Source organism: Lissotriton helveticus, chromosome 7 (assembly GCF_964261635.1).
Source record: "Lissotriton helveticus chromosome 7, aLisHel1.1, whole genome shotgun sequence".
Lineage (NCBI taxonomy): Eukaryota > Metazoa > Chordata > Amphibia > Caudata > Salamandridae > Lissotriton > Lissotriton helveticus.
This window is the reverse complement of record NC_136068.1, coordinates 606,251,817-606,263,270: the sequence shown is the minus strand read 5'-3', so window position 1 is coordinate 606,263,270 and position 11,454 is coordinate 606,251,817. Positions and strand designations below refer to the sequence as shown.

Below are 11,454 nucleotides of genomic sequence, written 5' to 3'. Positions count from 1 at the left end.
AAAGTAAAGTAAACACCAAACTCCCCCAGAAGATATACACCAACATTTGACCTCTGTCTATGAATGCACTGCAAATGTGACAAGATAAGAACAATATTTTACAGAAAGCAATCCATGGAAGAAAACAGTAAATAGGCTGTGCTCCACAGGAGGGACCATCTCAAGCTAAACAGACTAAAACAAATGAAGTCAGAAAGTAGAAAGCAAGTTTGAATTACAAAACGCAAAGCCTGTGGTAAGCAATGGACGGAATGCATTTCTAGGAAAACCTTCAACATGCCTTCAAGATGTTTGGAAACCAGACAGCTGAGCTGTCTGGTAGGCTTTGACCTAAATATTGGCCCATGTCTGCAAACTGGGGTAGTTTGAACTTTTAAAGACATCCTGTATAAGTGCTTTGCAAGGTATGGAAGAATACAGAGATTTGAGCGTACTGCAGGCAACATTTGTTTTACCATCGGGGAAATCAACAGCAAACACTGGCCCAGCAGATCAAAGAACTAGCCCACACCCTAAGGTTTCAGACCGGCCCATCTAGCATACCCAGGCCGACCCTGATGAGATGGATGGGCAGAGTGCTCTTCTAGTCCTTTGAAGTAACTTTAGATGCTTGTTCTGCATTTAAATTACAATTACAATTTAGGAAGAAGGCATTTTGCACCTGATTTATGCTCAGGTACAATATACTTGCCAGCTGAACTTTAACCAGGAAACTCACTACATTTCTACCTTTCTAAATCTGCAGTAGTGAGGGTGCAGAGGCGGTGGTATCCTCGATACTCGACTCAGCTCTGAAATGACTTGACTGTGTTGTCGGAGAAGAACTGAGCCAAGGCCGACTTGTGGCCTGAGTGAAGCTTAGCCAGTGCTTAATTTGAGCCGGTGGTTTCTGGTGCTCGGCACAGGCACTTCATTGTCAACATCGGTTCTAGACTGTCTGCCACAAGGTGGCGCTGTCTGGCTAATTTAGAGATGACCACAACAACAGTTAATTATTATTTCAAGCTACATTAAAAATTATTATTACATGCTTCCCAAGTCTTTCTTATAGCGTTGGGGGCCTGAAATAGTCCAATTGTCACACTTGCAGGAGTGTGATGGTTAGTAATTGTGTTGTTACTATCATCTGCAGCATGGCAGGGGCAACGGGTGGTGTAAGCTGCAGTGGCCTTCTGACGAGAGCCCCGGCGTACAAATTAAGCACTGGTTGTCGGGCCTTCACTGACTCACTCACTCTGAATTTTTGAAGGCGAGGCAGTGAACTGGGTTACTGATAGAGTTGGACCTCCCCACTGACCGATGGTAAAGAATGACATTACATTTGTCTCTGATGCACATGCAGGGCACAAGTCGTAAAAAAAGAAGTGGGGGGACGCTCTCACCGGAAGTGACGTCACGACAGAAAGTGGCGTCACGAAAGGTGCCGAGCTCCTCGTCCCAGAGAGGCCAAAGAGTGAAATCCAGCTGTTTGGCAGGGGGGGACGGCGTCCCCCTGGTAAAATAAGTGGGGGGACGCGTCCACCCGCGTGGTACCCCGACTCGAGCCCTGTGCACATGCATCATGTTGGTCTGTGCAGACTACCAAACTATCTGTCAGTGGAACTGTAATTGCTGATTCGCTACCCACTCCTCCAATCGCTCCCTCCCCCTTTGGTTTTCATTCTCTTATATATATATTGCTTCTCCTCTTCATTATGCTCCCCTACTAAGCAGGGCACAAGTCCTAAAAAAGAAGTGGGGGGACGCTGACGTCACGACAGGAGGTGACGTCACGAAAGGTAGAATTTGCTCCATCTTCCTTTTCAACGCCTTCCTCTATCTCCCCCTTTTCTCTTCCTCGCAATCAATCCTTTTTGCCCTAATTGTAATTACCTCTCCTCTTTTCCTCCCCTTTGTTTACTCTCTTTCATCTCTCCTGCTTTCTGTTATTTTTCGCTCTTATTTATTTATTTTTTTACTTCCCAACTTCGATCTCTATATTCATCCTCTGCCCACTGCTACCCCGCCCCATGCCCACCTGGGCCTCTGGTTTCCGCTTAGAGCAGCGGCCAGGGAGAGCATCTTGCCAAGGGAAGTCTACTCTCCTCATAATGCATTCTGGGAGTAGTAGTCTTAGTTCGCTTCAGTTTATCTAACTAAACGGACACGCCTGGGTCCAATAACTAGAAAGTACAAGATGTTAACTCTGCCTCCTTGGTGACATGGCGTCATCTGATCACCTTATCGATGAGGTAAGTAGGTAGTAGTATTACAACAGGTAAATGACGTCACGGGTAATATCTTCAGCCAGTCTTGGCGTTCTGTCTAGACACAAACTCATTAGGTCCCAATAACATATGGACTATGAGAGAGTTGGTTAGTTGCCCCACGTGGTGAAACCCATTATTAGGCCCAGTGGAGTTTCTTTTTACCAGGTGCAGTAAACAACTCATATTCCAAGTACATCACATGCTGAATGTATGCCTTCCTCTTCAAATCCCACACATATCAGAATATGCCGAGCTTTCTTATTCTGTAAATGTCGTCAGGTTTGAGCTGCTTAAACGCACCTGAAGAAAATACAAGGAGTGCGGTCAGGGCCGGTCCTAGGACTTTTGGGGCCCTGGGCGAAAGGGAAGATGTGAGGCCCCTCTAATTTGGGACATCTAATGCCGGCGTTAGTGCTGGTGGCCGTCGGTGCGACAATGTTAGTTGGTCGACTCGCCAATGAGCTCCTTCGCTATGAATTCCCTCACTACCACCCTGTAACAGTGCTCCTCAAGTTATGCTATGTAGATTTATTCTATGCAGATTTATAAAGCAGATAGCCGCCTGAGGGCTTCCCCGTGCTGCGTGAGTGGATCACTGTGTACACTAGCGGGAGGCGGTACATGTCTAGAGCAAGTGGGGGTAAAGCCATGTTTTAAGGATTTTTTTTAGTCGGGTCTTGTTCATTTAGTTTCTGAGCTCAGTGGGCATAGCATTCCAAAGCATAGGGGTCAAATGCGAGAAGGATACAACCCCCAATCTGATCATTTGTACCTTTAGCAATCAAGCATTGGAGGATGTTACGGTACTGCTAGGAGTGTAAGGTATCAGAAGAGCCACTATCGAGGAGGGTCCATTATAGTTGATTCCCCTATGCGCCAAGTAAAGTGCCTTGAAATCTACCCTTTCCTCCACTTGAAGCCAGTGCAAGCCGCGTTACTTTAACGGCCGCACGACCAATGCTTGTTATTTGTTACCCTTGTTTTTACTTCACTTTCTCCTCTCATATTACCTCTCAGTCACTTTCTTTTCTTCATCAGTTTTCTCCCTCTCACGTTTTCTTCCATCAGATCCCCTATTAGTTTTCTCCCTTCACATTTTCCTCTGGCTCAACCTTCCCCAAATAGCTTTCTCTTCTCACACCCTCTTCTCCCTTAATCTCAATATCCGCCCTCACTTCCCCTTAGTAGCCTTTCCCCCTTTTATTTGCCTAAATGCCCTCTCTTTCCAGCACTCTTTCTCCCCATTTCATCCACATGATTACTTTCCTGGACTTTCTCTTCTCACTTCCTCCTTACTGGCTTTCTCCAATATCTCTCTCTCTATCACATTCCGCTCTTCTCTTCCTCAAGATGCCCTGGTCTGACCACACTTTCTCTTCTCCTTACGTCATCCTCCTCTAGCTCATGCTACCCTCCATCCATCACTTGCTCACTCACAGTGGTGCAGTGATTCTTCGATGGGCCATAACGAAAGCAAAGAAAAGTGTTCCCCGCCCCATGGTTGGGTAGTAAAAGACGACCATAAATAATGTGCAGTGGGTCCTTCACGCCCTCGGTCCTGGTGCCACCGCCCAAACATTTACTTAGTTGTTCTAAAGCGCAGGGTACAGCACAGACCCAGATGTCAACCAACACACACAACACATGTGACAACATAAAATCAATAATTCTAAAGCATCTTCATTGCTCCTTTACCTTTGGAACAACAGAAGGGTTATTTATGGGGTGCTATAGCACCATACTCACCCCTATTTCCAGCGCATGTGAAAATTCTCTGGACGGCCCCCACAGCAAATGCACCCACAAATGTAAAACTCTGCTGTGTTACATGGACTGTGGCAGTAAAGTCAGGCATGACTCACAGTTCCAGAACGTGAGGGGATTTGCAGTTTCATATTATGTGAAATCAGCTCTAAGGCATTAGAGAGCTTTACATGATCACCAGTTACCTTACAAAAGGATATTTTCATTTTTTAGGGGCATGTGCAAATAGATATATGCCCAGAATCACAGGATGTTCAGCAGACGCTGGGACTCTAACCTAGTTCCTCAGTTCTATTAAGCTGCTCAATGCGCACAAAGCCCAGGGGAAAGTGTTTAGTCCCATGGGCTTCAGAGCCATACTTTAGTGCTACAAAGGTCAGGAGATGGGGTGGGGGGCCCTACCCTGGGTGTCACCATTCTGAATAACGACTGTATGTCCCAGGGCAGGGGGCCCCACACTTGGGCCTAGAGGTCTGATCCATTGCTGCATGGCACAAGGGACCTCTCCTACCCTGGGCCTCTTTGCGCTGGATAAGGGATGTGAGGCCGAGAGAAGGGGGCCCCACACTTGGGCCATGATCCAAAGCATGGAAGCCCAGGGAAGTGGGGACCACCTCCCCAGGGCTTAGAAGAGGTGTGTGGCTTTGACTATAAACTTTGCTAAGCCACAGCTTCTCCCTCTTCTACTTTGCCGCCCCTCCTCACCTATTACTTTTCAGCCGATCCTGAAAACAAAAGGGCCATTTGTTGCGTGGTAACGCAAATGGTACCTTTTCAACAGAGCACAGCCCCGCCCTTGACCTGCTCACACACAATAGTCTTCCCTGCTGTCCCAAGATCCCCCCCCCCCCCCCCCCCCCCCCCCGGCCATTCTTTCCATCCCCCATGCCCGTTATCCCAGGGCTGACACCACGCCTTTGGCACCTCATTAGCTACATGTAAAATTGCAGTGATCGGAGGGGAGGGGGCCCCGGAGGAGCAGGTGGCCTGACTTTAATGAAGCCTTTCACGTCGAAGCGAGGCCGAAGCGAGGCCCCAGCGAGGCCCCATGTTTTTGAGCTGAGCGCGAGGCCCTGGGCAGCTGCCCATACTGCCCATGCCTAGCGCCGGCCCTGAGTGCGGTGTCTGCGGCACAACCTATATGTCTGGAATTTAGCTACGCACTCAGAATCAGGGCCTTATCAGGGGGAAGGCGGGATCGACACACACTTCACTCTCTCGCAGCACTCGGGCGACCCCCGTTTGAGGGCCTGGGTTCAGATTAAGATTGGGATGTGACGGCCGGCGCCATGAACACTCAGGAAGTTGTTCTTTTAGTGAAAGAAGGGGCGCTGGATGGGGAGCGAGCGAGACGCTGTCTTCTTTACAGAGGAGGCAGGGGAATGTACTGAAAAGGTACCCTGTGAGCACCGACCATTCTGTGCCACTTGCACATCTTCGCCAGTCCCAGGCTTTCCATTACAGTTTATTATTATAAGCGCCCGTCAACTGTCCAAGGACTACAACTCCCAGAATGCACTGACTAGTTTACCAGACACACGGAACTGGCGAATCACCAGTCGTGATGTGAGTCACAGGCAACCTTACCCATTCGGACACATTTTGTTCTCTTGTAGAGTTGCGGGGCTGGTGTGTATGGACATGCCAGGGGTGGGGGTCATAACACGTCAGTGTCTCCAAACGTCAAGTGGAGAGGGTTGAGGAACACAACGTATGTGTCAGATCAGATGCATTGCTTATGTTAAGACCTTGTACGTATATCACTAGCTCTTTGTGGTGATGCCAAAAGTAGCAACTGCCCTTTCAGAAACGTAACATTCCGTGACTGATAGGCGAAGGTTCCTTAACAAGGGCCTGCTTGGTGGAAGGATACATCCTATCAGGCCCATTAGGGTCAGGGCCCCTTTAAGTGTGCTGCGTTATAAATACAGGCCGGGGAGGGCGGGACTCACCTTAGCTCTGGCAGAATGGCTTCAGCTGAGCTGGTGAGCGCACGTCAGTGGAGGAGGCCTGTCTCGCCGCCGCGAAAGAGGGCCCTTAATAATATTGTATTCCATTCATGTTTGTATAGTGCTTATTACCGGAGACGAGGCGCTGGCTGCCAGCCCCCAGCTGTGGAAAAACTGCTTCTACCCTAACTCTGCGAGCGTCCACGCAGCAAACGCCCTCTTTCTCACTACCCTCACCCCCTGTGACCCTGCACATCTGTGGCCCGGATTCCTCTTCGCCACCCTCGGGCCGATGCTACAGTCGCTTGAGGTCATAGCATTCATTTATTTCATCCCTGCATAGACGTATTCTCTTCTGCCCACGATTTTTAATTCCTGGCCGGGCCCGGTCAGTATCACTGTTTGATGTAGGTGCGGTGCGAGGCCCACCAGAGCCCGGGCTCCGCGGCTACCTTGTGCTTGTGTAACTTGCACGAAATAATTCAGTAACGCGAATAAAAAAAAAAAGAAATGTCGGCGCTGCAGGGGCGTAACTAGTAAAGTACCGGCGTGAACCGCAGCAGGCCCTACGAGGCCCTCGTGAATAAAGTTTAAATTGTAATTGGAGGTCCCTCCGCCTCCGAGCCCTTGCTGTGCGCTCCTAGGTTAATGTAGGTTTTCGCGCCGAATGCCTCTTTTTGTGCTTTGAAAACGAATCCCCCACCCATTGAATATTCCTGTTATGGCTGGTGGGGGGCTGTGCGCCCCTTGGTTTCAGGGGCCCATAGCGTCCAGTTCACTGGGCAACATCGATTAAACGTCACCTGATAACCCGAGGACGCACTAACGCTTCTTCGGCCTTGGGGTCGTTTCTTTTCCAACAGCAGGGCGTTCATCTCGCCAAGCTTTAAAAATCCAGCCCTTTCCATTAGTGTGGCTTGTCCCCCCCCCCCCCTCATCCGCTTAATTAAAACGACTAATTTTCCTAACACGGGTACTGTTAAAGTGTATTTAAACAGTTATGTTTACTATACCAAGCAGACCGTTATTACCCCCACCCGAGCAACACCTAGAACGCGAGGCCCAGCTAAGACTGGGAACGTGTTTGACTCACTGATACATATACATAACCGTTTTTTCGATTAATAAAAAATACATTTTGGCTGCAAATCTCGTTAAATGGAAAGCGCAGCATCTGACACGTGTTTCGCTCTGAGAAACTATTCCTAAAGGCCGAATTACTCTTTGAAGTTAAGGCCCGTAGGTCCGGTGGTTACTAAGTTGCGTGCTTACTTTTACTTTTCCCCATAGACCTTCCACCTTTCGTCCTCTTGAATTGATTCTGACCGACTAACCTGGGAATCTATAAAAAATGTTTAACTTCCACCCTGCTTAATTTTTGTCAGTACTTGTATGTGGTGAGCGCCACACACACTACTTTTGGGGAGCCAGGGTGTCTTTTATATATAGGGCTCCTGTTTTTATGGTATTCATTTTTGGGCCATTTCCATCTGTATTTATCCATATTTATTTTCTGGCCATTTTATCTGTATTTATCCATATTTTGTTTTTTGCGTATAAATTAAGTTGAAAAACTGTACATTTCCATATCTTTTTAACTGATAGACGCACACATACTTTGATGTCTGTCCGGTTTTAGGTATTTAAGCTGCCAAATATTACACACCAATACATCCACTGGTAAATACTAGCATTATACCATGAATGTATGTTGACATATGCTTATAGTTCAAGAAATGTTATCCTAGTTTTTAATTTCCCATGGTGTCCATCTGCCCACCTACAATTCATGAAAGACCGCACAGTCACTAAAAAGAACAATTTTCTGTATTGATCCACTTTTAAAAATCCAGACAGAAAACATTTTATGTCTGTATTTATCTGTAAAAATGGAAATCAGGGAGCCTTATTTATAAATCTCTCAGAGCAAGTTGTAAAGGCAGAAGAGGATGAAATAGTCTGCGAAAAGAGACTAAGTATGAATGAAAAAAACCTGCAGGAGTGAGTGGTGCAAGAAAGACTAGTCTTTTCAGAAGGCTTAATAGCTTTCCCATTTGTAGGTCAACCGCTCAGATGAGGTTGGAGTTTGGTATGGTAAGGTGAAAACCAGCTGGCAGCAAGGGGCAATCCTCAGGTTAGGCTATACGTTGAAGAAAGTCCCATCCCGGTCAGTAAACGTCACATATTGGCTAAAAATGAAAGCGCAAAAAATGTCAAAAGAAACCCAAAGCAGCAATGCTTTTTTCCTGCTCTGGAAACATTGAATTTGAATGAGCAGTGGGAAATGTTAAGGAGAGTAACTGGTTAAAAGTGTGAATACATTTGTAAAAAGAACCCCACAAGTTGATAAAATAATTTTATGCAAACGGCCCCATGCTTGAATGGTCGTCAATACTTGGAAATAGCCAATCTTACTTTGGAAAATGACCCTCTTAGACTGAAACTCGGTGATGTGTGGGTTAAGTTCCCAGCAACAGATCTTGTACTGGAATATTTGACACTGATCAATACAGTCATTACAAAGAGGGGGGAGAGGATGTGGTCTCAGGCTAGACTGCGGACTTTGGAGCTGGGAAACCAAGGTTCGAGCCTCTGGGCTGACTCCACTTCCAGAGATTCTGGGCAAATCACTTATCTACCGGTGCCTACCAAAAAACAATGAATGTGTCCTTGTGTAATGTTGTGTAACGTAACTGGTGCTCATGTAAAGCGCTTCAATACAATAACCTCGGATCGAGATGGCACTATATAAATCTGCAACAAAAAAAATCTGAATATGCAATGAGTTTGTCCAGGGCATATGAATGTATACAAGTAATTGATTCAACACCCTCTTACTCAGTCCATACATTCTCATGCATTGTTTTAAATGTATAGTATTTATATAGCGCACGTCTACCCGGAGGCCTCGTAGCGCTGTATTCATACCGCTGTGGAACCCATCCTGGCTTTCCTGTGAAATGTCCACTCCTGGGCACCCCCAAGGTGAAGCCAGGCATCCAAGCGCTGCTGGGGCCGTTGTGGAGATCAAGCAAGCTATTGCCCAGAGTCAGAGTGGGACCCATGATTAGACTAGGCATCGAGGCGAGAATTATCAGGTCCTGGAAATTGAGTCCAAGACCCGCCAAGGCGGGAATTGAACCCTGGTCCCGGGCCAGACCTCTGCATCAGGGTCTGCCGCTCTAACATTAAGCCACGCTTCTCTTTTAACATGACCATCTACTATTACAATTATGAAAACTGTTGAGGTAAAACTAAAAGGAAAGGATTATGAATTGTTAAACTAATCAGACTTGGTTGATTTTGATAATTTCTATTTTTATAATAGATGCAAAGTTATTGTGTTGCTTCCGGTGATTAACTATATTTTAGATTTTTGTAAGTAGAGGGTCGGATAGCAAATGGGGGAGATGTTTCTGATCTCGCCCTGTGGTGGGTGGGAATGTGGGGTGCTCTTTGTCGATGACTTCCCTCTCTTGTCCTTTACAGCGCAACACTCTGTTGGCCCCAAAAAAGGAGAAAAAGAAAAAGCAAGTAGAGAAGCCCCCCTTGGCCATCGACCAACCGGGTAAACACCCTCTGGAGAACAGGTATGGAGTCTACTTGGGTGGGTTAAACATAAAGTGAAGGAAAGATGGCAAATTTAAGTCTCTAGCAATCTCTGGGTGTCTTTCCAACCCATCGTGTGACCACCTTACTTGGGTGGAGCCCGTTTGGGTACATGAATTCATTTAACCAGCTCGCAGTACCTACTGGATTCACCCTGGTACTTGCTTACTAGTACAGCAGCCCAGCATACCAGCTCGAGCCCAGCCTTGTCACTCTATTGCTACCCCCTCCAATCCCAAGGGCCCAGCTATGGGGTAGCGTGAGTAGTGTCCGAGGTGGTAGTAGGTGTTTCTAACAAGTCGTCACCTGTAGAAACACAGGGTCAGTCACATCACAACGGACTGCTTACTGCTGGCAGAGATTTGTAGGCAACGTTTCCATTTCTTTAGTCCAGAAGCAGATTCTGCTAGCCTGCTGAGATTCAGTGAGAACCTGAAGGGGCTTTTTTTAGGGGGGTAGGAAATTTGGGGAGCGCACACATGCAGCTGACAACTGGTCCCATGCCAGATGTGACCTTTTCACACATTCTTGGCATTTTAACAACCAGTTCTTTACATGTTTTTATTTGCCAATGCTTATAAACCCCATATCAAAACTAAAAGTCCCAGAAAGCAAGAGACATAAGGCTAATAAGCCGGGCCTGGGTGTCACACCAGTCTTGGAGCCCCTTGGCAGCTGTGCACCAGGACCTTCCAGCCACAGGCCGCACAGACTCCTAGCCTGTCCAGGTCGCAATCAGACATCTATTTACCCTAAGGGAGAGTGGTGTAAGGCAAACTGATGGGGCCCCCCTTCAGAATGTAAGGAGGAGCCCCTGTCTCCCCATCTCACAGATATTAGTTGGCCTTGGGCTGAATGTACCCTAGTAAAGGGTTGGGACCCCCCTGCACTGCAAGAGCTGTTACACCCCTGCTAAGGGGGTGGTATTGACAGAAATGGCTAATTTTTCAAGCCCAATCTAGTAGTGTTCAATTTGAAATATTAAAGATAAAGCACTGATAAAGGGTTGATTTGTCCCTGGCTGCATTTGAACAGATGAACTGCACATCGAGATGTGGAATGCGTGAGATGAAATATATATTGCAAGCCATTCTGAGGGGTCTTTTGGGCATTGAGACCTTCTGCCTTCTCTCCACAGGTGGGCACTCTGGTTTTTCAAAAACGACAAAAGCAAAACCTGGCAGGGCAACCTGCGCCTGCTGACCACGTTCGACACCGTGGAGGACTTCTGGGCGTAAGTACTGCACACCCTGATAGGTGGAGAGGGAGCCAGACATGGGCGGAGCCTCTGGACGGCCTATGGCTGAGAATTCGACATGTGGGGAACCGGAAGGAGACGAAGCCTCTGTAGCACAGCAGTAGTTAATGAGGTGGAGGATGGTAAGGGGTGGGTTGCTTTGGGGGTGTTAAGGCGCTGACACAGGGAGGGCTGCTCTAGGCTCCAGGAATAGGACTGTTCTCAATCTGTACAAAAGGGGGTGGTGATGGATGGAGCATCTGAACCAATCAAACACTCACACCCAGTCAAAAGATCTGGGTTTAATCCATCACCGTTCTTTAGCCCACTCTGCCACCCCAGTTCAGACATGGCCATATGCTAATCAGTCTGACCCTGTGCCTCATGGGAACAGTCCAGCCCGAAATGCCAAGCCATGCCTTCACTGGACCAGAAACAAGCTTCCGAGGACCGGTTTCTGGCATTTCAGCCGTCTTCAGCCTGGCTTGCTTGAATCCAGTGGCAAAGTGAGCAAGGGACTCACGTCTGAGCATACCCTGCCAACTTATGGCGAACAAAGTGGTACAAAAGGGGGTGGTAATAGACGGAGCATCAGAACCAATCAAACACTCACACCCAGTCAATAGATCTGGGTTTAATCCATCAC

General features: G+C 47.5%; 1 protein-coding gene across 1 annotated transcript in view; it reads left to right on the top strand.

Moving 5' to 3' along the window:
• Nucleotides 1–5,965: 5,965 nt before the first annotated feature.
• The window catches only part of EIF4E1B (eukaryotic translation initiation factor 4E family member 1B), a 53,339-nt gene continuing 47,850 nt past the window's right edge, over nucleotides 5,966–11,454 (top strand). The window contains exons 1-3 of the mRNA XM_078650616.1: nucleotides 5,966–5,998; nucleotides 9,452–9,552; nucleotides 10,710–10,805. Of these exons, the coding sequence (XP_078506742.1) occupies nucleotides 5,981–5,998; nucleotides 9,452–9,552; nucleotides 10,710–10,805 (215 nt within the window). The 5' untranslated portion in view covers nucleotides 5,966–5,980. The remainder of the gene's footprint in view (nucleotides 5,999–9,451; nucleotides 9,553–10,709; nucleotides 10,806–11,454) is intronic.